This window comes from Stylophora pistillata, chromosome 2 (genome assembly GCF_964205215.1).
Source record: "Stylophora pistillata chromosome 2, jaStyPist1.2, whole genome shotgun sequence".
Classification (NCBI taxonomy): Eukaryota; Metazoa; Cnidaria; class Anthozoa; order Scleractinia; family Pocilloporidae; genus Stylophora; species Stylophora pistillata.
Genome location: NC_142520.1, coordinates 5,258,368 through 5,285,662, shown reverse-complemented (window position 1 = coordinate 5,285,662; position 27,295 = coordinate 5,258,368). Strand labels below are relative to the sequence as shown.

Sequence of the window (27,295 nt, the reverse complement as noted above, 5' to 3'; positions counted from 1 at the left end):
CTTCAGTCGGTGGATGTTGGAATTGGAAGTTGATCAAGACGACGAACACTTACACGGCATGAAGGATTGTATGTCTGCTTTATGAACTGCTTAACTTATACTTTAACCTAAGTAAATTAGACATTGTAAAACTAATTAAATAATAGTTAAAATGGGTAACTGCTTGTTGTTACATTTTTGTTGCGTGCCATATATCGTACTCAGGAGTCTATTTGCACATATGCTTTGTTAGCGGACATTTGTTGGTCATTCGTGCACGTAACAAAATTGGGGGCCTGTCCGGGAGACATTTCCGCTTTCCGGGAGACATTTTCGCTGTCAGGAGACATTTCCGCTATCAGGAGACATTTCCCTGTCCGCGAGTCATTTCGCTGTTTCGTAGCCATTTCCTTGTCTGGGAAAATCTTTCATTACCTACTAGTTATTTGGACAGATGACATGTTATTTGGCACGTTTATCGATTATCCTATGATTTCCAGAACATTCTTGATTAGTCCTTTGGGAAAGTTCTAGTGGTTTCGGCATGAGTACGTGACGTCTATTTATAGAAACTCGAGTTGTTTACCGTAAATTCTGGAAAACTCTATGATGTAATGTTGCTAAAAATAGTCGTGTTGTAGATCTGTAGAATCTTCTACAAAGATTGTAAGGAACTATATAAGAAGGTGCAGTAGGTTGTTGCGTTTAGACGAAAAAGAGGAAAAAGAAGAAAAAGAAGAGAAAAAGATAAAGGAAATAAAGGAGTTAGTGAAAACAATTCATTTTAAGGTTTATCACGAAACCATTATTTCTTTTCTGTCCGCTTCGTATTTTTGTTATTGTAGTGACACGAGCAGTTACTTACAGTAATTGGTGATCCTCGTAAGAATGTAGTTAAGAACTATGTAATTTGAACCATCCAGTATTATTGACAGCTATCATTGCTTGTATGCCCAGAGTTAAACAATTTACAGTTGAAGCGATTCAAAGGTTCTATTGAGGACCTAGGTGGTCAAAGTCAGAAGCTGTTTGCGAAGTTATTAGACTGACGTGTTAAGTCATTGAGGTAGTTCAAGATGAAGTATTGTGAGTTTCTAATAGTGCTCTAGAGAGAGAGAGCACTGATCAATTTGTTGGGATGATATTTCCATTGTTTGCAGGAATGCGATTATTTTTGTGATCTTTTGTGATCACGAGTCATGTAAGGAGAAGTGATAGTGTAATCACGGTTTTAGGGCATAGGATGTATTGTAGGACTACTTTAAGAAAGTTCATCCTTTGGCTAAACTTTCTTTTGCTGATGGGGGAGGGTGTTACGAGGATCGAATTATTTTTACTGAATCTCTCACGCAATCCCAGATTTTTTTCGAATTATCTATAATCTGTAATATTCCAGAAACTTCTTTCATGTGACTCAGCAGTTTCCAAAAATAGTACAACTTGTAATACGCCAAAAATAGTAATAGAACATTCTAGGTAACTAAAGTAAATGTATAAAATAATTTGGATATATCAACAAAGTTGAAATGGTAAATTGGCCACCGTAATGAAGGGCTAACGCTCCGCTCCGACGAAGGGTTAACGCTCGAAACGTCAGCTTTTGTAATCATTACGGTGGCCAATTTACCATTTCAACTTTGTTGATATATCCAAATTATTTCGTTACTCCCACCGACGCAGCCCCAAACAGTTTCTTTCGAAACTATCAGCCTTTATTAAATGTATAAAAGCTGGCTTGTGAGAAGTAAAAAAAAGATTTGCCCGAGGGCTTACCCTCGTGGCTTGCTGACTGAAGTTGTGGAAGCTATGATGTGACGAGGCTATGACCTTTTGACCTTGCAATATCCGGAAAGAAGAAAGAGAAGAAAAAGGAGGATTGAAGGATTGTAAGCCTGCTTTATGAGCTGCTTAACTTAATCTGTAGCCTAAGTAAATTAGACAATGTAAAACTAATTAAATAATAGTTAAAATGGGTAACTGCTTGTTGTTACATTTTTGTTGTGTGCTATATATCGTACTCGGGAGTCTATTTGCACATATGCTTTGTTAGCGGACATTTGTTGGTCATTCGTGCACGTAAAAATTACTACTGACACCCCAGGTCTGTTTGAAGGTATGAAGATCTCCTTCTAGCGTCCTTTCTATGGCAGACAGCAAGAAAAGGTCTTTGCCTTCGTTGTTCATACAGTGACGAACTGGTTGAACGCTGATTTCATAGAATTTGTAAGAAGCGATGGCGATATTTGAGGAGAAAAATCTACAACGGCAAAGATTTCTCTACCAAAGATAAACAGTATCAATTCTAACTTGTCCCAGACGTTCACTTAGTTAAAAGGGGAGAAATAGTACACGGCGCAACAGTAGCGCTGTGGGTTGGGTGTCATAAACTACGCTACCCGTCCCATACATCGCCTTCCTCCGCTACTCCTCGTGCTTTGTTTTGGTAACTAAACTCCAGAAACAGGCTTTTTTACGCTAAATTTGCATCGCTTTGTTCACCGCATGCTTCAAAATATTTGCCTATGTTTTTTCCTACTCTAGTAGAACTGTCCAGAACAAATCGCCTCTCTAGACATTTGTTTATCCTCTATCGGTATGTCGCATTCACCTGAACGGAATTCCTTGCTATTGGGGAAGCAGGAAACGTTTTTGATCATTTTGTCTTAATTCTTTTATTATTTTCCTTACTTCATGCACAGCATTTTCCCAATAGCGTCCTTGTACCAAACTTACTGAGGCAAATGTAAGTTATTTTTCTTTTACAATTTCACAAACTGACAATAGTTTAGTGTGGTCTGTGCTCTTTTCGACAACGATATTCGACATCGCAATTATTCGTCATCACAGTGATTAAAAATTAAGTTTGTGGACTTACTTTGCGCCTCGTGAGTCCGCAAGAAATTTTGATCAAAATATTTTGACCAAAAGACAAGAAAAGCATGAAGGACTCTGATACTTTACAGCTAGATTTTCTGGCAGCCACGCTACATTACCCTTAGGTCTTTTTGTTCCTAAACGGAGATTCATTACAAAAAGTCGATGGATCACGAACTAAGAGACCCTATTAAGAGTCGTGTAGCACGTGCGTACATCACCATGACTGAAATAAATTAAAAAGCAGGTGAAAACCAGTAGTTGAGGACAACATGTGGATTTAAACACGCGAGATTCTCATCACGTGCATCTCGGGTAAATATAGTTTCATCTTGAAGATACATTGTTGCGACAAGTTTCATCTAACCACAGAGGCGTCACTTGGGTAAGAGCCAAAATGATGAACAAAGTGCCGCATGGGTTTGCAAACCTATTTCGTCTTGCGACATTCGTTCTTAGTGAATATAATCATTTTTATTATCATTTTATTAGGAGTGGAGACAGTTATTATTTCTAGAAGAGTCCATATTAAGTCCTACATATTATTACCGTCCTCCAATTCTATCAATTTTATTCGGGAGGCAACTGCACTATACTCTTCTCTGTAAAATTCTTGCGACCGTCGAAATAACTCCACCCTGGTTGGCATATATCTATATGAAAGTGCACAATACGAATGAAAGTCAACACGCGTATGGATATATATTGCATACACTATAGTTATACGTTGTTTGGCTAAAAACCAGTAATACGATTTTCCTATCGCTAAAGACAGAGCAAAGCAGAAAACAAAACAAAAACAAAACAAAACAAGAATAAAAAGGGCAAAAGAAACGACAATCAAGGAAATCCATGGATACTTTAGGTGGTCAATTAAAACCAAAGGTACTTATCAAAATAATATATTTTACATCAAATACCCTCTGCTGTGATAAACGTCCCTCTCTACTTACAGGCCCAACCATATTCTCACCTGAAAAAACAGTGTGCGACACTGAAAGTGGGTCATACTTTATCTCGTACAACTCCTTTGGACAAACTCTGAGTCCTGTCTCATTGAACTAAATAAAAGAAAAAAGAAACAGATAACATTAAAAATAAAGGAGTAATACTCAATTAAATATTATATGAAAAGGGATGAAATACAGTAGAATGAGAAGGCAATTTCCATTACATATTGTGGAGTTAGCCAATGAAGCAAATAGCAAGTCGAAAGCGAAAAATACCAATAACATCTGCTGAAACTCTAGTTTAAAAGTTAGGAGGCAGATTTCCCGGGGCAAAAAGAAGGGGGAAACAAGGGGAAATATTGAGATTTTAGGATGTTGAGTGGTCGACCCTTCCTCAACCCAAGCTGTTATCCCATTGTGCATCGGTGGCAGATTTCCACCACTGGTTGAATGATTTGCAGAAACAAACACATTCGGGGTGCTGTTGTATTTCTCATTGAAGGAGACATCCTGCGTAAAAAGCAGATCGAATCCATTTCAAAATTGACCTAGCTTTGCGAAGGAGGGAGAACTTAAATAGTGCTCGTTATGCTTTGTTTCTTTGTAGGTCTGTTAGTTTGTTTTCTTCTGATTTTCAAAGGAACACTCCTTGTAGTAATTTTACACTGACCTACTGAATAACAATGTTTTTCATTACGGTTCAATTCAAAAGTAAGGACAATAACACTATCCCTTGTGGAACCCGCTTTTGACGGCGAGAATGAAAAGGACATTTTTTATGGGAAAAAATTAATTGGCATTGGACAAACGTTTTTAGCTCGGCTGTACCTTGCAATAAGCGCTGTTAGGATCAGCAGGTGCGACTGAGAGTTAGAAAAATAAACAGAGGTGTGTTCAGAGAAGAGAGGCTTGTGCAGAGATAAATATACCAACCATTTCTGAAACATGAAATTAAAAATGATTCGTTATCGCTTAATTTTGTGTTAATTTATCCAAGTGTAGCTCACCGACTTCTAGCCTTGTTTTTGAAAAATACGACCACTTGATAAAAGGAGAGTGGCAAGGTTACCACAATTTACAAAGAAAAATAAAGCATGCAAAAATAAAAAAAAACAAACAAACAAACAAAGACAAAAGCAAAACAAAACACATAACCACACACGCACATAAAAGAAAAATACAGTGGTGCCCCTCTATGGATATCATGAATAACTGCAAGTAACTGGAATGTGTATTTACAACGTGAACATCCTAATGAGATCCTGCATAATTCTGAAGCTCCCTCAAGCAAACTTGGAATAAGGATTGCATTCTAAATAAATTTAAACCACCCAGTAGGAAAAATATATTGAAAAGAGAAAGCCAAATTAAAATTACAAACAAATTCAACCGGCAGGGATCGAACAGCAGTACAAACCAGTGTTTTATTTTGTTAAAGATAACTAACATAGACTGTACTTTAGGTGGCACACCTGTGGGTGCAGTGTAACCTATTGTTTTAATTAGGAATATGTAACTAACATAGGCTGCACTTTAAGTGGCACACCCATGGGTGCAGTGTAACCCAGTGCTTTATTTAGTTAAAGATACTAACATAGGCTGCACTTTAGGTGGCGCATCGATGGGTGTAATGTAACCCAGTGTTTTTATTTAGTTAAAGGTAACTAACACAGGCTGCACTTTAGGGGCCACACCCATGGGTGCAGAGTAACCCAGTGTTTTAACCGGATAGATGTAACTAACATAGGCTGCACTTTAAGTGGCACACCCATGGGAGCAGTGTAACCTAGTGCTTTATTTAGTTAAAGGTACTAGCATAGGGTGCACTTTAGGTGGCACACCCATGAATGCAGTGTAACCCACTGTTTTTATTTACTTAAAGATAAATAACATAGGCTTCACTTTAGGTGGCACACCCACGGGTACAGTGTAACCTAGTGTTTTGTTTAGTTAAAGGTAACTAACATAGGCTCCACTTTAGGTGGCAATAGCAGCCTTCGTGCAGTATCTCCTGATGGCCGCTTTCTGCTGGACGCTTGTCGAAGGAATTCATCTTTACCTATTTGTTGTAAAAGTTTACAACATCAACGACAACATGACGGTGTCACATGGAATTTCATGGGGTAAAAATTAATTCTAAACTTATACTCTCATTGATAATTTTTTGAAAAGCAAAGGATGAATAATTACTATTACTATTTTCATCACTTTCATCACTACCATAATCATCACAGCCTTGTAGTTTGACATTGTAATCATTTCGAGATTCAAATGCACAGGTCTACCCGCCCTCGTCGTTTCCATATCGCTGGGCATTGCAGCAGGAAGCAAACAGGGGATTACAAGCTATTTCAGTGAAAAACTGTAAGAATTAAGGACTTTTTTCTTCCGATCCACGAGATCTCTGTCACAAAACCTCGTCTTCTGTCTTTTCGTTTGTTTGTTTATTTTGTTATTTCTCTTGTCATTTCTACTTGTAAGCAAACCGGGCAAAGAAGATACTGTGTACATGCATGTGCACAAAATAAATAATTGATTGATATTTTATCAAAGTTTCCAATACCTGTTTTACTTCAGCTCCTGGAGTTCATCTACTAACGGGATGAGATGCATTTGTCGTTTTCGTTGTGCTGATTAAGTTGGTAAATTGAACTCTTAAGGTTTGTTTCACGTTCACCTTTTGCCTTCAGTTATCGTTACAAGCGTGACCATTTTTTCTTTCTTACCACTTACTTCTAACCTCATTCACTATGTTCAATAGTATTCCGCGAAATATAAAGTGTACGTGTTTTCCTTGGAATACATCGTTGTTAGAGGATACAGTAAGCGGTTGACGCGCTGGACGGCAGATTAAGAAGTCCTGGTTCGAAACTTTATCGGTTGATTGTTTTGTGTTGTTACGCGAGACAATGCTTTTCTTCCCCTCCACCCAGGTACATAAATGTCTACAAATGCATTTTCAGGCAAACCAGAGAAACTTAATGGAATGATAAGGATGGGGAAGTGTGAAACTGAGGCCACTTAGACTACTTCGCTTAAGTGCAAACTTTGCTCTACCTCCAAATCATGTCGTTTTTTACTTAGTTTGGTAAGTGTATATTCTTTATTTATTTTATTATTTTTTTTTTTCAGTTAAACGCGATGCTGCTGGGGTGAGTCGCTATAGAAATGACAATCATACCGCATGCGAAAGACAAACACGGCGAAAAAAATAAGGTCAGTATTTCAGCGGCGTTAGTGGAATATAAATTACGGTAAGCCAATCGCGTTTTTCTTCACTCGTTTGTAGGAGTAATGCCTGCTTACAACAAAAATAAAAGCAACCTATCCTCTTTTTTTTTTCTTTTTTTTTCCCATAATGTTATAGGCTTGGAGTCAGGGCATGCATGATGATGACTCCTTTGCTGGGGATCACGTGGCCATTTGGTCTTCTGTTGTCCTTGCACAAAGAGGTCGCCTACCTTTTCACAATTTTCAACTCCACGCAGGTAACTTAAACACAGCTTTTACAAAATGAATTCCTTTCAACATGTGGTAGCTAGCTGGGGTACTTCCGTTTCAATGGATCTCACCAAAGCTGAAGTCAGTAATCAGGGTGTATCTCTACTCATATTAGAGCACAAGCTCATCACTGTCTATTACGAATTCTCAGGTCTCTCTGATACTCATTTATCTTTTTAAGCGAACGTTCTATACCATCACAACATGCTCGGAAAATAGGTTAGAGCGTTTTTCAGTAAAGAACGTTAACGAGAGAAAAAAAAAACAACTAACAAACAGATCATAAGGATTCTAATTTTGTCCATAAAAATATCGATCACTCTTTACAATGATGAGAAAAAGTAAAATTTAATTTTTCGGGATTAAAAAAAAATAATAATAATAAAACCAATCTCACGATCGTGAACCTGCAATGATGACGGTTTTCGTCATCTTATAAAATTGATCTTATATTATTGATCTTATAATATTGATCTTATGATATTGCTACTCCGTAAAGGATATAACTTGTGCTACCCCTACCCTAGTAGTTTAGCAGGTGGTAAACTTAGTGTAAAGCAATCTGACAAAATAGAAAACTTGTGATTAATACCAGTAGGTTGGACATTTTGCTGCCCATGAAATTGCATATTGAGGGAGCTGGGGGGGAGGGCGTGGATGAAAGCTCTCTGAGTCTACACAGGCAATAAAAAAGGTTATACTAAAGGCGTTAACTTGAGATCCCACTTTATAATTTGACAGGGCTTCTAAATATTTCTCCTTCCCTGCGTAGGAAACTCAGAGGTATGTTATTCCATGTAGTTTTAAGCCGTCTTTGTGCCTTTGTTCAGATTTTTTCAAACTAGGATTCGAATTTTAAATAAGAATTTTAATTCAATAGTTGTATCGATCCAATTCAAAGCACGATCAATTTTAAAATTCTTCTGATCGTTTTGATTTAACCTTATCTTTGTAGATTAGATCTCGCTTCAAAAAAGGATCAATGGCGTCACCCCAATTGTAGTTGAGGGAACGAGCATTAAGCGAGTCTCGCAAGTGACTGAATCTGGGGTGCCAAGGAATATTCATGTCCAGCCTCGCAATAGCATTGAAAGTGGTGTTGGAGTCTCTAAGATCTGAGTCGATATCGTAGTCTTTTTCCACCGTCTAGATCTGTGTATATCTTAAATGAAGTGAACATTCGTTTAGAAAGCTTGGTACACCTCAGAAGAGATGGATAACCCGCAGGAGCTAACGCTCTGATAAAGGCTGATAGTTTCGAAGGAAACTGTTTGGGGCTGCGTCGGTGAAAGTAACGAAATAATTTGGATATATCAACAAAGTTGAAATGTAAATTGGCCACCGTAACGATTACAAAAGCTGACGTTTCGGGTGTTAGCCCTTTGTCATTCGCTCCGACGAAGGGCTAACGCTCGAAACGTCAGCTTTTGTAATCGTTACGGTGGCCAATTTACCATTTCAACTTTGTTGGTATATCTAAATTATAAGGCTCTGATAGCTTTGTATTCGATCCAAAGTATAATAAAATGACAGTTCAAGTAATCATGATGAGAAGTATCCTTTTTGTCGAAAATGAGTACTGGATATAGCTAAGGTTAGAAGGTCTAATAATCCAAAACTGCATCCAAAAAGTGAGTCTTAAGATTAAGGGAACTACTTAAGGTATCTCAGAAGGTAAGCTAGACTTTTTCTTTTTTTTATGCTAATAGTAGCTCGCCAATGAGCATCCATTAGAACTGGTTAGGATTTAATTACCGGGAGAGAAAATTTTCTTCAGACGTTTCCTCGAAGCACGCTCGATTTGTTTTACTTTAATTTCTCACCCAAATTTTGAATTCGAACGTAGCAAATTTTTTTTTTCGTGGAGATTCATTGGCAAAAATCTCTATCTTTTTTAGTTTGATTTATTTGAAAATAAAAGCAAACTTTTATCATTTAGTCTCCTCAATATTTCATTAATTTTTCCCTTACTCATCCATTTATTTATCAACAAAGTTGAAATGGTAAATTGGCCACCGTTACGATTATAACAGCTTTTCTAATCGTAACGGTGGCCAATTTACCATTTCAACTTTGTTGATATATTCAAATTATTTCGTTACCCCCACCGACGCAGCCCCAAACAGTTTCTTTAGAAACTCTCAGCTTTATTCATTTATTTATCTACAAAAATTCTTGACTCGTTTTATGAAACCATGAGGCACTTTGATTATATCTTCATTTCTAAAGGAGATTGCGAATTTTTGTTTAAACGGATCTAGGCTCCTTCTACCTCCTCCTTTTGCGATAAAAATCAACTTAGAACAATACCCTTGTGTATCTATATGAAAATTAGTTTTTAAATTGCACGTAGTTATATTCAGCAATCAATTTCTAAATTGTTTTGAATGTCTACTAATTTTGAACTGCGACATAGTGATTTTGATTCCTGAGCACTGCAGAAAATTAATATGTGCCGCAGTAACGAAGAGAACATGTAGGTGTTCCAGTTATGTAGTATACGTAGTAAGCACCACAATTTCTCACTGTGATGGATTTTGACCAATTGCAGCAGCTATTATCCCAATGAAAACAGACTCGTCTCCTGACCTGACCATCAGCCACTGAGGGATGTCCACCAGTCAAATATCCAGGTGCATGAGTGTTGCAACGGTTCTTAGACTGACAGGATGTGGCCATTCTTGAACCTGCAGAACCTTCAAAACGAAACCAGCCAGAGAGTCCACTGTCACAATACGTATTAGTATTTCCGTAAGATACATGTCTGTCCCTGCCACTCAGACTTTGGTAGTTTTGACATTCTAAGGAACAAAAGAAAGGTAGAAATTTAAAAACGCAAAGTTCAGTCTGCTAGGTGGGACACACATTTGAATTAAACAGGCTTTAAAAATTCTCTCTCTTAACTTTTTGTGACTAAAATCCCTAGTCTTTTATTATTTACATCATAGCTTCATTTATTGCGTGCAGAGGTTGAAATAATTCTAGTTGAGCCCCTGCCCGTGAAGAAGGAACATGAGAATGGGGAGAGATGGAAGCACCTCCATCCATTACAGTTTATGTATATGGAGGATACAGTAGTTGTCAACTTAATGGTATGCATAGTTATTCGAAAAGGTTTCTTGATTTTTCCTCTTTACTACGTGAGGGACACAGCAGTATGTCGTCCTGTATGTCTAACAGGTAGCTAGTGATCGTGTGGCTGTGAGTCGAAATAGTTGTTGGTTTATCGTCTCCCAAAAGACACTCTTTACCTGACACGGAATGCCTGCACGTTTTTCCATCTCCTGTGTAAAACCTGTTACATGAACAGCTGTAAGACCCTGCACTATTGATACATGACCCAAAACGGTGGCAGCCATGAACACCGCTGGTACATTCATCAATGTCTGCGGACATTAAGACCACCGAGATTATGAATGAAGTAAGCGAAAAAAAAAAAAACAAAACAAAAAAACAAAAAAACAAGGGGGGACAGCATCCTACATGTATTTGCAAACACAAATTCAAATTTCAAAAAAAGTTTTCGTTCATTACTTGTTATCCTCCATAAGTCAGAAAACTATTTATTTCAATTAACGATTCAACCTATTGAATAACGTTCACTCAGGCACCGAAGAAAAATTTACTGAGGACGAAGTTGAAGTTTTATGATACTGCTGTCATATATCAGCTAAAACGCCTTTTAGAGATTTTTCAGACCTTAGTCCAGACAAAAAAAAAGGAAAAAAAAAAGAAGCGCGAAAAGAGCGAGATTCTGATCTCAAGTCACGTGATTCGTTGCGTGATACGATGCAAGAAATGTACAAATCGTATGCAAAACCGCAGTTTTTGTATATAGACTTTTTAATTAAAATTTATTGGAACTGCGATCAATCTGGGGGCAAGAGAATATAAACGATTATTTTCTTGTTTGGTGGCCATAGCCTCAGGAGTTTTGTAAATTTTAGAGGAAAGTTAAAGCCTCTAACCTCGGTCTTCATCTGATCGAGAACCTCTTGTCTGAAAAAGGGTAATTGGTAAATCTAATACCAACTTAAGGATGTTAATCCATACTTGTATTGAATTAGCACTGAATAACATAACAAAAATAAAACGTTTTAAGCATCCAAGAAAAAACTGAGCATGTCATTTCAGTCTTTTGCTGCACAACTTAAGAAGTGCTGCTTATTTCACTATCGTTTGCGTCAATGGACTACTTACCAACGCAAGTTTTTCCATTCCCCGAATACCCAGCTTTACATGCGCAGCTATGCGATCCTTGACTATTACGGCAAATAGCGCTGGCGTCACAGCTGTGGGAGTTTGTGGAACATTCGTCTATATCTGTGACAAAAATTTTAATAAATGCTAGTTAAAATTCAATGAAGCACTCTAACATAAGTCTACCTGTAATCAATCCTTCTTTTTCCTTGCTCCCATTGCAGGTAGAAATATTACCTACTCTTAGTTAATTTTGAACCCTAAATAATCCTTATTCTGCAATTGTAAAAGTTAACGGTTAATCTCGAATTAATTCTAAACTTATACTCTCATTGATAATTTTTTGAAAAGCAAAGCATAGATTATTATTATCACTATTTTCAAAACTTTCATCACTACCATAATCATCACAGCCTTGTAGTTTGACATTGTAATCACTTCGAGTTTCAAATGCATAGGTTTACCAACTTAAGGATGTTAATTCATATTTTTATTGAATTAGCACTGAATAACATAACAAAAATAAAACGTTTTAAGCATCCAAGAAACAACTGAGCATGTCATTTCAGTCTTTTGTTGAACAACTTAAAAAGTGCTGCTTATTTCACTATCGTTTGCGTCAATAGCCTACTTACCAACGCAAGTTTTTCCATTCCCCGAATACCCAGATTTACATGCGCAGCTATGGGATCCTTGACTATTACTGCAAATAGCGCTGGCGTCACAGCTATGGGAGTTTGTGGAACATTCGTCTATATCTGCGACGTAGGTTTTAATAAATGCTAGTTAAAATTCAATGAAGCAGTCTAACATAAGTCTACCTGTAATTAATTCTTCTTTTTCCTTGCTCCCATCGCAGGAAAAAATAATAACTACTCTTAGTTAATTGTGAATCCTAAATAATCCTTATTCTGTAATTATCAAAGTTAACGGTTAATCTTTAATTAATTCTAAACTTATACTCTCATTGATAATTCTTTGAAAAGCAAAGCATGAATAATTACTATCACTATAAGTAACATAAGTCTACCTGTAATCAATCCTTCTATTTCCTTGCTCCCATTGCAGGTAAAAATATTACCTACTCTCAGTTAATTGTGAACCCTAAATAATCCTTATTCTTCCTTATTCTGTAATTTTCAAAGCTAACGGTTAATCTCAGGACAACAACTGAGAAACGAATAAAGAGTGGCATTCAAAACAACCAAAGAAGAGGCAACCAAACATATCAACATATAAGGCACCGGGTTATTATTACGAACAGCGTGAATGTCACAAGCTGTACGAGTTTCACAAACACTCGTCAATATCTTAAACTTTTATAAGGATCGCTTAGATTTGTTAAGAAGTTGAAGACGGTTCTCTTAGCTGAGATAGAACGGTACAATCATGTCAATAAGAAATAAGAGGGGCTAAATGGTACACTTTCTCTACTTTCAAGAGTTTAAAGTTGGTCATACCATTGCATGTTCTTCCATCACCAGAATACCCAGCTCTACAGGTACAGGTGTACGACCCCACGGTATTCGTACAATCTGCGTTGTCTGCGCAGTTGTCAGTGTGCGTAGAGCATTCGTCAAAGTCTGCCAAAATCAACATATAACAATTTAAGTCTATGCCCATACCATATGAAAAAGAAATGATGAAGAGATCTGTATTTGTTGTTGGGAGGGATTATCTTAGCACAGCAAGGAAAAAATTTAGAAGCTTGGCGACTGAGATCTTTAGGAACGTCCAATAACTAGAAGTACTCATCAAGTAAAGAAAAAAGTCTGGATTGAAAAAGAAATAGCATGTTTCCATTTATCAAGGTTACCTCAGTTTCAATAACTACTCAAGGTGTTATTCAAAAACAATAACTACTTGCAAGACAATAAACTCATTACCTGTAAAGCACGTAAAATTGAAGCAACTTTTGCATGGTACGTCATTCCAAGCGTACCCATGCTTTGCACCAAGAGTGTGCACGCAGTCTTGGTTGTTCCAGTCATTTGGCTGTTGCGGAGCCCAGAATCTAAATTTGCTCACTTCTTTATTTGTCCAAACAAATGATCCTTCCACGCTCCGATCATTGAGTCCAATCCAAGATCTTTCACCGTTATGTCGATGCTGAACGTAAACATTTTCTTCTTGGTTGTGCACAGTCACCAACTGGGAGCCCATTGCAGAGCAGTTAGACTCAGCGGTAAGCCATGGTGTGCATGCGCGGCTTGTGAGGTAGCAGTAGCCGTCGAAATAACTCCACCCTGATTGGCATATATCTGTATGAAAGTGCACAATACGCGTCCGCATCAAAGTCAACACGCGTATGGATCTATACCGTATATGCTGTAATTATACGTTGGTTTGCTCATAACCGGTAGTACGATTTCTCTATGGCTAAGGACAGGGCAAAGCAGAAAACAAAGCAAAACCAAAACAAGAACAAAAAGGCAAAGCAAAGGAAAACCAATGGAATCCAGAGATACTTTAGGTGGTCAGCTAAAACCAAAGGTACTTTTTAAAATAATATGTTTCAGATGAAATAACCTCTGTTGTGATAAACATCCCTCTGCACTTTCAGGTCCAAACATATTCTCACCTGACAAAACAGTGTATGACACTGAAAGTGGGTCATACTTTATCTCGTACAACTCTTTTAGACAAACTCTGAATCCTGTCTCATTGATGAACTAAACAAAAAATGAAAGAAAAATAAAAACATCAAAAATAAAAGAGTTAATTTCAATTCAATATTACTTGAAAAGGGATGAAATGCAGTACAATGAGAGGGAAATTTCCATTACATATCGTAGCGCTAGCAAACGAAACAAATGGCAAAGAATGTAATAAACAGAAAATTGAAAAGAAAAATACCAATAACATCTGCTGAAACTAAAGTGTTGCTTCAAAGTTAGATAGCAGATTTTCCGTGGCAAAAAGAAAGGGGAAAACGGGAAAAAATTGACACTTTAGATGATGAGTAATCGACCCTACCTCAACCCAAGCTGTTATCCCATTATGTATCGGTTGCAGATTTCCACCACTGGTTGAATGATTTGCAGAAACAAACACATTCGGGGTGCTGTTGAACTTCTGATTAAAGGAGACATCCTATGTAAAGAGCAGATCGAATCCAGTTCAAAATTAACTTAACTTTGCGAAGGAGGGACAACTTAAATCCTGCTCGTTATGCTTTGCTTCTTTGTAGGTCTGTTAGTTTGTTTGTTTTCTTCTGATTTTCAAATGAAGACTCCATGTGGCAGTTTTACTCTGACCTACTAAAGAACCATGTTTTTCTTTACGGTTCAATTCACAATTAAAGACAGTAACACCACCCGTTCTGGAACATGCTTTTGACGGCGAGAACGAAAAGGATATTTTTATGGGAAAAAAATGCATTGGTATTGGACAAACTTTTTTAGCTCAGCTGTACCTTGCAATAAGCGCGGTTGTGATCAGCAGGTGGCGACTGAGAATTAGCAAAATAAACCGACTTGTGTTCAGAGAAGAGAGGTTTGTGCAGAGATGAGAATGCCAACCATTTCTAAAACATGAAATTAAAAATCATTTGTTATTACTTAATTTTGTGTTAATCTGTCCAAGTGTAGCTCACCAACCTTTAGCCTTGTTTCTGAAAAAAAAGACCACTTGATAAAAAGAGAATGGCAAATTAACCACAAGTAGTATTCAAAGGGGGTTTCTGACGCATTTTGAAAATTGCCTTATTTCTAAGTATAAACTCAAAAATAGCCTTAAAAAAAGGGCAGTCTAAAAATGTGTCAAAATAATCATGTTTTAAAGGCAATTTTGAAAAATGTAAAGATGAAATAAACAATTTTTAAAAAATCGAGTTTCCAGATAGGATTTGAACCCACGACCCTCCGTGATCTAGTCGGATGCTTTAACCGCTGAGCTACAGGAGACTCTATGGTGAGCAACGGAAAAAATTACTTTAATTTTTAATCTTACTTAAAAAAAAAAGCACAACGATGATCTCAAGGCAAAATGATTGACGCATCATTTGTTTCCTTCAAAATCAAAGCAAAATTGACGAATTTTGAGATTGCATTGATTTTCAAGACAATTTCAAAATGCGTTTGAACCAATACTTGTAACGAGGACCGAATTATTTTCACTAAATCTGTCACGTAATCCCAGACCTTTCTAGAATTGCCTTTAGTTTGTAATATTCCAGAAACTTCTTTCATGTGACCCAGCAGTTTCCAAAAATACTTTTAATGCGCTGTAAATAGTAAAAGAACATTATAGATACCTAAAGTATATGTATAAAAGCTGGCTTGTGAGAAGTGCAAAAAAACATTTGCCCGAGGGCTTGCCCTCGTGGCCGGCTGGCTGAACTTGTGCAAGCTATGATGTGACGACGCTATGACCTTTCCATATCCGGAGAGAAGGAAGAGAAGAAAAAGACGATAGCCGAGAAGGAAAGAAGATAAAGAATACACAGTTCACTATGAAGTCCTGCGGGAGAATTTTGTGTACGCGGAAAGAATACCATGAATCAAGAAAGCCAAGCGTTGTGGTCTTCAGTCGGCGAAAGTTGGAATTCGAAGTTGATCAAGACGATGAATACTTCTACGGCAGAAAGGATTGTAAGCCTGCTTTACGAACTACTTAACTTAATCTTAACCTAAGTAAATTGAGCAGTGTAAAAATAATTAAATAATAGTTAAAATGGGTAACTGCTTGTTGTTACATTTTTTTTTAGCGTGCCTTATATCGTACTGGGATGTCTGTTTTCTATAGATGTTTTATTAGCAGACATCTGTTGGTCATTCGTGCACGTAACATAATAGATATTTTAAAAATTACAGATTTTGGAGATACTGATCCTCTAGTAGAGCATACTCATGATGATGAAGACGACGATGAAGATGATGGAGATGCAATAACACCTTTTCAACCAGATGAGAATTCAACTCCGGGACCCTCAGTCGAAGAAATTCCAATGACGACAATGAAAAGGGGGCAAGAATAGTGTTCAAAAATGGCTGAGACATCTTTCATTGAAGGTGATATTTTTGGTTCGCAAGTTTGAACTTTAAATGAGAATGCATTGGAATCACTTACTAGTATTTTTCCGGAGGCAAAAGCTTCAGAACTTGAGGTTTCTTACAGTAAGAAAGGAAGGTGGTAGGTGAAGATGTTTGGTCAAGGCAAGAGAGTAGATCCTTTGTCTACTGAAGAAAGGGGCCCAAATAGGCAGAGGTTGAATCCTAGTCTCCCAAAACAAATTAAAACTTCACTTGGTCCACAGCGAGAAGTTTTGATTGCTCAGAAGGATAAAGAAATTGAAGATAAGGAACAGTCCATTTGAGATGATCAAGAGATTTCTGGTGATGAAAATGAGAACCCCACCATACGAGAACAAGCAAGAGAAAGAATAACTGAAAATCAAGAGCGCATTGATGCCCTTGAGAATGAAAGAGAGAGACTTGAAGAAAGATTATCACTCCGTGTGAGATTGATAAACATCTTCAAGGAGTATGGTTTTAAAGTCTCAGCTGTTGTTTTGGCAGTTGGAACAACGATTGGAGTGACTGTGAGCACACTAAAATAGGCCTTAGGGGTGGGGAACGGGCTTAAGACTCTTGGAAAAAATATCGCTGGAATTTCACCAGGTCTCGTTGGTGCAATAGTCAGCTTCGGTTTTAGAGTTGTTGGCTCAGTGATCAACTTTCTTAGAGAAAATGCCTGGACTCTAATAGTGGGTGTTGCAATATTTATGGTTGAGCGACTTCAAAACAAAAGGCGATGAATCAGGAGGGCTGAGACCAGTTGGACTGAGATCAATCCGTCTTTAATTTAATCATTACTTGTCTCGCTGTCACTCGACGCTTTCGTATTCACAAGAGTTTCATTTGGATCTGTCGTCTGAGCTTCGCTCGCGGTCTTTTGATTTGATAGGTGAGAAGTAGGTCTCTTCATTTTTGATAAGCCCCCGTTCATATGCTTAACTCCGACTGATTTCATATCCAAATTAACTGATTTATTGACTCCAAATTTCATGTGGAAACTTGCCTTCCTCAGCTTGTTATTATACCCGACTGCGCTCTGTGTGTTCAGAAGAATATTTGAGGGCATAAGCCAATTACTTGGTGAGATTGCAAGATCAAGTCTGACTTTCGCCTCATCAATCGGAAGCTAAAATCTCTGTACGCTCTTCGAGATGTCTGTCATTCTGATCGCATCCTCAACTAAAGCAATAAACTCACGCTGAGGCTCGTTTGCGCTTCCTGATTAACAAAAGATGGATGATCTGCCATTTACTTGTGAACCGAGAATTAAATAAACAAATGCCTCAACCGACTGAATTAGTCTCCCCAGCCCGGCTTGCGTCAGGCCTTCTGACTTATCTGTCATGAAAAAGTCGAGCTGTTTTTGAACTTTAATGTTGTCATTCCTTATGAAATAAATCAAATTGCCTTTTATGGCTTTTCCACCTTCATCTCTGAACTTGTTATCACCCGGATATGGGATGGCAGTTGCCATAGGTCCAGTATTAGTGACGTAAATGAAAAGAGATCCGAGACCATGACAGTCTTCTTCTGTGACGCGGAAGTCTGTGCTTGGAGAAACTCCAAATTCTGAAAACAATCTTTTGAACGATAACTTGTCGCTGTTATTATTTGTCTGACTGAGCGTTGGGTCGCCTGGGAGAGCCGATTCACTCTGTATTCCATCCATCTCTAAAAGAATCCTTCTGACTGCGATATAAATTTGAAACCGCAGAAACGACTTGATCTGGTCTGGAACCATGTCAAGCAGTTCACGAGAGATTCCACAGCCTGAAATAGCGCACCACACTGCAAAGTTGAGTTGTTGAAACCAGTAGCTCATATTCGGCCCCGCAAGCCATCTCTTTGATTCTGCGCCTGAGCTGTGTTGAATTTTCATTCTTGTGAATATTTCTCTCAACTTTGCTTTGAAATATTGGTTTGGGTAATAAATATGTTAGTCTCTTCATTCAAGCTACTTATTGCACTCTTCTGAATTGGAACTGCTGGAACCTCCTTAATTGCAAAAGAATTCAGAGTAACCTGGATGGGAAGCTCTGCTATTCCAAGTGCACGCTTCATTTCATCCTCCCAGTCTTTTCTGATTGATCCTGAGACGCTCGTTTGAACACCATTGGAGCAATTCAAGTAAACTTCAGCTTTTCCCTGTTTTTCGCTGAAGAATGTTACTTGCACATTCAACTTGCTCAGGTCTGCGTTCGGATATTGTGCTTTGAAATCATTCAAGGCTTTTGTTCTTTTTTTCGCAACAATTCTTTTCGCTTCATCTGTTCTTAACCAAGCCGACATTTTATTTGTTTTTATAATCAAAATGGTTGTGTTGACAATTATTTCAGATTCAAATGATTTCACAGTTCTCTTCAAAGAACATATCGTGAATGGAAGTGAACATATTAGGCTAGTGAGCTGTTCTCTTTACAACTCATGGCAGAACCTGGGTCGCTCTGGAGAAATCTCTTCACTTGATGCTCAGGACAATTCATCTGTAAAGAACATTTCTGAGAGAAATTATTCATTGAAAAGCCTTGGTAAAGCTCTTGGAGATGGATTGAAAAACGAAGGAGTCAAAGTTTGACAAAAGGTTACCATCATTTAACAACTACCTTGTCAATTGCGATCATTTGGAAGCTGAAGACTAGAGAGGTTTTCAAGGACAAAATCTTGTTGGTCTCAAGAAAGGGTGTGTATCCATATGATTACATGAGCAGCGTTGAAAAGTTCAGAGAAACAGAGATTCCACCAAAAAGAGAGTTTTTATTCAAAGCTGAATGACTGTGATATATATCATGAAGATTATGAGCCCTCAAAGAATATCTGGAATAAGTTCAAAGTGAAGAACGTGGCCGAAGTTCGGTCTTGGACCTTGGGTGATTATCATGATCTTGTGTTTGAGGAGTTCAGAAACGTCTGTCTTGAGAATTACAGTCTCGGCCCTGCTTGGTATTACACTGCTCCTGGATTGGCTTAGGTTGCAGCATTGAATGTGAAAAACGTTGAGGTTGAGCTACTGAGTGATCCAGACATGCTTGTGATGTTTGTGAAAGGAATTCGTGAAGGAATCTCTATGATCTCAAATCGCTACGCAAGGGCAAACAACAAATACATGGGAGAAAAGTTTGACAGAGAAAAGCCATCAAAATATCTGACTTATCTAGATGCGAACAATCGTTATGAATGCGCAATGTGCAAGCCTCTTCCTGTCTTATGTTTCAAATGGATGAGACAAGCAGAGATTAAAAAGTGGAGAAACATTCCGTGCATTCTTGAGGTTCATCATAAATATCCAAAAGAGCTTCATGAGCTTCACAACGACTATCCTCTTGCTCCAGAGAGGGTTATGATCAACAATGCGCAAAGCGCGGGAAGAGCCCAAGTCGAGAAACTTGTGCCAAATATGAATGATAAGGAGAGATATATCATTCATCACAAGAATCTCAAACCTTGCGTTGGGTTTATGGTTGAAAAATATTCACAGAGGAATCAAATTTGGAGAAGAATCCTGGCTGAAAAGTTATATCGAGCTCAAGAATCTCAAATCTTGCGTAGGGTTTAAGGTTGAAAAATATTCACAGAGGAATCAAACTTGAAGAAGAACCCTGGCTGAAAAGCTATATCGAGCTCAACACAAACCTGCGCGCGAGTGCAAAGAACGAATTTGAAAAGGATTTCTTCAAGTTGATGAATAACTCTGTCTTTGGACAAACAATGGAAAACATCAGGAATCGAGTTGATGCGAGGTTAGTCAACAATCGAAAGAAAGCAAACAAGCTTTCAGCAAAACCAAACTTTGAGCACCGCATACTATTTGACGAAAATCTCATTGCAATCCATATGGGGAGAACATCAATAAGGCTTGACAAGCCAGTTTACTGTGGAATGGCTCCTCTTGATATCAACAAGACTTTGATGTATGACTTCCATTATAACTACATCAAAGAGAAATGTGGAGATTGTGCCAAGCTTCTTTTCATAGACACTGACAGTCTAACAAAGCTCCGCGATTGGATTGCAGAAAACGATCGAATCAAAAAATAGGGAAAACAAAATTTTGTTGATACAGATTATGCTTTAAAGCCTTACAACAAGGCACATAATGAAGAGCTTGATGTAGAAGAGCCACATTTTTCTACCTTCTACAAGCCGAGCACACAACCCAAAGAAGGTGAAAAATCTACGTCGGAAGAATGGCTTTGGCTTTGGGATTGGCAGCAAGTCGTTTTTTGAGATCGCAATAGAAAATGGAATAAAAACTTTCAAGAGTTTACTATAGCCCGAAAGGATTTTGGAAGGGATTAGATGCAGTGAAGAAGTTGATAAAGGAAGCTGGAGTTCCTGAAAATGTTGCAAGGCTTTGGCTGATGAAGCAGGCCATCTGGCAGATTTATTTGCTTGCCCCAAAGCATATCCCTCGACCAATTTTTCACGTTGAATCTCCAAACGCAGTTCATCAATCTGATCTTATTTTCCTTCCTCATGACAGACTTCCTACAGGAAGAAAGGTCTATAAATATGCAGTGGTCGATGTTGCGAGCAGATTCAAGGCTGCTGAACCTCTCACCTCAAAAGATTCTTCTGAGGTCTCAAGGCTTTCTAGAAAAACTACAAGAGATTACCGTTGAGATGGCGTTCCTCAGGTTGATCCTGGACGTGAATTTATGGGTGAAACGACTAAAGAGATGGCAAAGCATGATGTGAGAATAAGAAGAAGAAATGTAAACGTTCATAGAGATCAAGGGATAGTTGGGCGATTTAATCGAACTTTGAGTGAGCGTCTTTTTACTTTCCAATCCGGCCAAGAGATAAACTTCGAAGACAAAAACAGATCAACAGAATGGGTGAAAAGGCTTCCAGAAGTTGTTTCAGCATTGAATAGTGAGGAGACAAGATTGACTGGAAAGAAACTAATTGACGCAATCAAAGAAAAGGCGGTTGACGCAAAGAGTTCAACTTCTTATTCAAGACCTGTTGGCTTTAAAGAAAAGAGACTCGACTCTTCAAAAAACGTGAGATATCTCTATGCTGCTGGTGAGTTAGAAGGTAGTCAAAGACGAGCAACAGTTCCAATATGGTCTCTGAAGGTCTTCAATATCGAAAAGTATTTGTGGATGAAAGAGAGCCTGTTCTCCACTATCTAAAAGACGGACAAAAGCGAGGGTTCGTCAGAGAAGAGCTTCAGATTGTTCCATCTAAAACTGAGTTACCTCCTGAAGGATTTCGATGATTTGTAAAATGTTCCAAATGCTTCATAAGCCTCCATGAGTTTCTGGGATTATTTCTGAGATATTGTCCTCATTAGTTTTTCCCGGTGATTCTAACGCACTTTTCTCTTGAAATTCAATGCAATCTCTCAATTCGTCAATTTGATTTTAAAGACTTGCTTTGATTTTGAAGGCAATTTTGAAAACAATGCGTCGATCATTTTGCCCTAAATTCATCGTTATACTTTTTAAAATGAGATTAAAGATGAAGTATTTTTTTCAAAATTAACTTGAAAAGATGGTTGTTTTGACACATTTTTAGATTGAGTTGTTTTCAGGACAAAGTTTAAATTTTACCTGAAAATCAAGGCAATTTTCAAAATGTGTCAGAAACCCCCTTTTGATACTACTCCACAATTTACAAAGAAAAATAAAGAACGCAAAAGTAAAACAAACAAACCAAAACAAAAACAAAACACACAAACGCACACATAAAAGAAAAAAAAAAAGTGGTGCACCTCTTTGGAGATAATGACTGCAAGTAACTGGAATGTGTACTTACAACGTGAACATCTTCGTGAGATCCTGCATAATTCTGAAGTTCCCTTAAGCAGACTTTGAATGAGGACTGCGTGACATCTTCAATCCAAACACTTGCAGCGTCACGTTTCAGTCCAGCGTGATGATGAGCAGCCGTTACAAATACTGATGGCATCACAGAAAACTTTCCCTATTAAAAGGTAGTGCATATTAGCTTCTAAAACACTCAAGTTACACAAGTTCATCTCCTTTATTCAATCTGAAATCTCGAAAAGCAGAATACACAGACCTGAAACTGAAAACTAATCACGTTCAAAAACTTCCAATATACAGTCTTTTATAGTCAACATTTTAATCTCTGTATAAAAGCAACTCTTTAATGATATTTATTTTATGAATGATAATGCTAGGTCGGTACTGCGAACACGGCTCCAATTTGAAAAGAAACTTTTTTTTTCCTTTTCAAAACATTTGTAATAACACAGCTTGGTCTACTAACCAAGGGAAAACTGACAGATTTACAAGTCGTTCCAGTCCACCATTGTGATAACCGCACTTCGTCAGCAACTCCATCCACTGGTGCCCCTTGGTAAGCTATCCAATCAACTGTCACATTAGCATTTGAGTGTCTTTCGTTGTAACCGGCCGCCATCACACATGCCGTGAATCTATCGTAATTGACATTTTCAACCCAGGACACAGCGGCATCGTGTACGAAGGACTTGTCACTGGTGTCAATATGATTGACTGTGATCTGAACTTCGAGGGCCTTGTCAGGATAGAACACAAATGGCCTGAGGCGAATGACTTCGCAATGAGAATATCCAAGCGATGGGATGTGCGGCATGTGGCGACGACCGCGCTGAAAAGGAAATCCTAGAAAAAAAATCAGAACCATTTGGCTACGAATAATTTTCTGTCTTCTACTTTAAATTTGTAATGGAACTCTAAACCATTTATACCAGCCAAGGCGTCATTACCAAACAACCAACAACAATAAGATGATTGAAACCACAAAATAACGTGGTTATTTCTCAAAATTACCCTACATTGGATAGCAGTATGAAGACGAGGACTATGTCACTTCTCCCGGCTCTAACACTGCTTCTACCGCACTGACTTCTGACAGCCACCATTTCCGACACCCACACACCAGTCGAAATGACCCCCATTACTACCAGCAGTAAGATCTACGTGGAACACCGATGCTGCCAGTACCACTGACATTGACATTTTCATTGACACTATCACCGTCATCTCTTCAGGTGTCTAGAAACGGATTTACCGATAAAAGAAACCGTTGAAGGCAAAGATTTTATTCAAATGTAACTAACCTTCACAGCTACCAGGGTGCTGTACAGTGTAGTTAAGTTGAAGAACACACATTTCCTGCCGAAACAGACACTCGTTATCGTATGTTGAGCCGTTTGATGAGCAGAGAGGTTCTTGGTATGATGGACAGCTCTCTACAGAAACGCATCTAGCATCATAAGGCCCAAATGCTTTGCACAGACAGTGATAATGGCAAACGACGTCAATACAAGGGTCCAAGTCTGCGAGAAAAACGTGGAAACGTGAAAGAAGATGCCGGCAAGGTAACAAGTTTGCCACCGTAGATAATTTATTTGCTACTCCTATCTCACTTTTCAAATGCTTATAAAAGCTGGTTAATTTAGAAAAGACATCCAAAAGTTGCATCCAAAAATAGGATGACAAAGCCCTAAGTTAAAAATTACAACCACGCTCTGCGAAGTTACATTTTGACTGACGAACTACAAAGTTGTTTAAGTATGTCACTTTGCAGGAACAATGAAAACTTAACCTTTCTCAAATTGACAGAAAAATAGTCATGAATTTCTTTGCTCACCACCAGTCACCATGTAATCCACGGTAATGACATCCTTATTGTTGGAGTCGCTGTTAAATGTTTTGACACAAATCTGAGCTTCAGTTTTAGATGTGTGCTAAATAAAAACAAAAATAAGAAGAAATCATTTCAATATAGTAACATAGCTAATAGTCCCATTTTTTTCATCGAGGAGCTAAACCAATATTAGAACACATTACTAACCTCCACCCAGGTAGTGACAGCATTGCATTGGGAGCCGGATTGAAGAGAATTTTTCATTTTAGTGCTTCGCTTTGCAGTCACCAAAACAACCGGTGGAGCGTAGAAGGGCTCTGTAAAGTTTATGGTCTGAATTAAAGAAAGAAGAATAAGTAAATGACGAGTAGTTCCTCAAGAGTTAGAGTGAAGTGTGAACAGCAGTAGAACTGCTCTAAGGCCACACTGTCCTGGTGGGAGGAGGGGGGGGGGGGCTAAGTATATGAGAAATATAAAAGAGGAAAACAGAATGGGAGAAGAGAAATCGAGGGTACTAAACTTTAAGCCGATTGCAGGTCAAAAGGAGACAAAACTTAAAAAAAAGTGAAACGATAAAAGAAGGAACAAAAGATACAATTACAAATTATATTACTTACTTGACAAAAGGCGTAATTATGCTGCGGAGATGGCGAGTTTGTGCTGGAAAATAACAAACTGTTGATGAAGGTAAAGTTGTTGACGCTGATGTTGTTGAAAGCTATCCAATTCTATCGATCAAATAAAAGCTTCCATAATTACTCTGACAAACATAGAATATTTAAGCGTTTTTCTCTCGATGATAATTTTTTTTTCAGAATTAAGCTCAACTAAGTGTTTCTCATCTCTTCCAATAAATTTCAATACATTTTCAGTGGACAGCACCTTTTAAAACTCGCGGTCACTTACTACTTTTAGGTTCTTGTGTGGACCATCGAAAATCTTGGCTTCCCTCAAGCAAATCTTAAAGCTGTTTACTTTCAAGTCCTCGACCCACAAGGCCATGGCATCCTGAGTTCTGTTAATAACACCGTGATTGGCAGTCACGAAAATAGTTGGAGGAGATAGAAAACGCTGAAACATAAGTAGACAAGTTTTTATCCAATCCATTTTGAGACTATGCCGATACCCTTAATTAAGGAGTGAGGGAAATACAATGAACCACATATAAACGTTTATTGGAAACAACCCTACCATTGGTACTATTAATAATGGTAACAAATTATGAATTCAGTATATGGCTTGAGCCCGGGGGTAACATGTGAAGGTGTAGTCTGATCGTCCGGATGAGTGTAGTCCTGAGAAGGACTGTTGTCGGTGGTAGTGACTGACGTTTCGTTAACCTGTGTGGAAGTCTGATGATGACTTCCACACAGTTTGTCGAAACGTCAGTCAGTATCACCGACAACAGTTCATCTCAGGACTACACTCACCCGGACGATCAGACTACACCTTCAAATTATGAATTATAAATTATGAACTAAAGAGGGTACTGTGAGACTATAAGATAAAAAAAAAAAAAAAAAAAAAACCGAGATCAAGCAGAAGAAAAGCCCATATCATTGATAATAAATGTCGAAGGATTAGGTGCAACTTTAGCGTGTTTAAAAAGATTGTGAAACGTGTTATTCTGGGGGTTTAATAAAAGGTTAAGTGTCTTTGTTTTCGAAAGCACGCGTTGGTAAGGTCGGATCCCTTTTCCTAGCACAGACTTTTGCATTCAATCTTCATCATTTAATGGCATACCCTGTTTAATCATCAGCGCCTATGAGGTGCTAATTAGCACACATCTAACCTGTTTGAAATCGATCCTCTCACATTCCGTACCAGTTGTCCAAGAACTAAGCGATTTGGTGCCTATTTGGGATCCGTAAGGTGCTGTCTGAACAGCAATCCAGTCCACTTCTTTAGTACCGTTCGAGCTGTCTCCAAACTCCACCACACAGGCTGTAAATCCACTCTTCGTAACATCTTCAACCCAGACTGCAGCTCCATTTCTAGGATTTTGGCTCTTCTCTGTGTGGCCAACGGAGGCAAAGACCTTTACCTGCTGTCCACCAGAGAAAAGATACTGGAATGAGATCTTCTTACAAGCAAACAGACCTGGTATGGCGGTGGTGATGTTCTCCTTTCCGGCCTTGAAACCGAGAGCTGTTACGAAATAAATCAAATACAAAAGCTTTGAAAATATACACCTTGCTCATTGCAGTTGTACGAGAATTAGAAGGTACACCCTATTTTTTGATCCAGTTGATTGTTCTATTCCTTCTCCTTACGCCCCTCCCCCATTTTTCTTTCTCTTTGGTCTCCATTTAACCCACGTTTTTATCGCCATAAACAAGTCATTCAACGTCAGTAATTCAATGTTAGCTATACTGTGGCTTTATAAAGGAAAAACATATCAACATACCTTTACTTGCTGGAGCAATTAAGATAAGAACGAAGAAAGCAAAGTGCAAATCGCCTGAATTTTGGCGCTCGCGCAACATCTTGCTGAGAATGAGAGGTGTATTTCCCGCTGGAAAGTATATACTCTCATAAAGATCCTTATGTCAATCATCTTTGACTGCAATGACTTGTCCATTTCGTGAGGGAAAGTTTAATCACGGAATACTAAAGAATCAAATTTAATACGTTGATCGTAGTTAAGGAGGGGGAAATAGGAGGGGAGGGGGTGAGGGGGAAACTATCGACAGCCTTTGCCATTTCATTTTGATCCATCAGTGGCAGTGTTGGTACTTTTTTAACAAGTAGAGAAGTGTTGACTGCGCTCTGCTCTGTTGTTAAGAGCACGAAAGTATAGGGGAAAACACGAGAAATAGTAGAGTGTTTCCCTCTACCTTTTGAGTGCTCTAGCCGCTAATTGAGTGGAGTTTTTTAATTTTTATACGAAATCTGAAAGATGAATGTGCAGTCAAATCCGGCCCAATTGTGACTCAAAAACACAAAAGTTTTTTTCACGTAATAGTTGATTAACAAACTGCTCAAAGCATGCGTTTTATGAATGAACGACGGCCGATGTCACAGGAAGATGAAGATTGCTCGGGATGACAGCGCCGTATAACTCGACGGCTGTGACTGATGTTATCTTCCACTCGACCCATGGAAAGAATATCAGAAAAGTCTCTAAGTTCAGTTCACTCCAAGGGCGGAAGATTTACTTTCTGACGCTTG

At 38.2% G+C, this 27,295-nt stretch overlaps 1 protein-coding gene and 1 pseudogene across 1 annotated transcript; both read right to left on the bottom strand.

Annotated features, from left to right (window-relative positions):
• Nucleotides 1-9,430: 9,430 nt before the first annotated feature.
• Nucleotides 9,431-26,610, bottom strand: LOC111346084 (uncharacterized). Its single transcript, XM_088751025.1, has 18 exons — nucleotides 26,532-26,610; nucleotides 25,917-26,272; nucleotides 25,031-25,195; nucleotides 24,742-24,852; nucleotides 24,332-24,457; nucleotides 24,128-24,224; nucleotides 23,595-23,813; nucleotides 22,760-23,136; nucleotides 22,283-22,450; nucleotides 14,920-15,030; nucleotides 14,481-14,597; nucleotides 14,086-14,176; nucleotides 13,391-13,765; nucleotides 12,965-13,087; nucleotides 12,140-12,262; nucleotides 11,505-11,627; nucleotides 10,556-10,690; nucleotides 9,431-10,105 (listed from the first exon to the last, which is right to left on the bottom strand). Exons 1-18 carry the CDS (start codon nucleotides 26,608-26,610, stop codon nucleotides 9,750-9,752), a joined length of 3,252 nt encoding a protein of 1,083 aa, XP_088607151.1. The 3' UTR covers nucleotides 9,431-9,749.
• Nucleotides 17,310-18,811, bottom strand: LOC148736802 (uncharacterized; annotated as a pseudogene).
• Nucleotides 26,611-27,295: the final 685 nt, after the last annotated feature.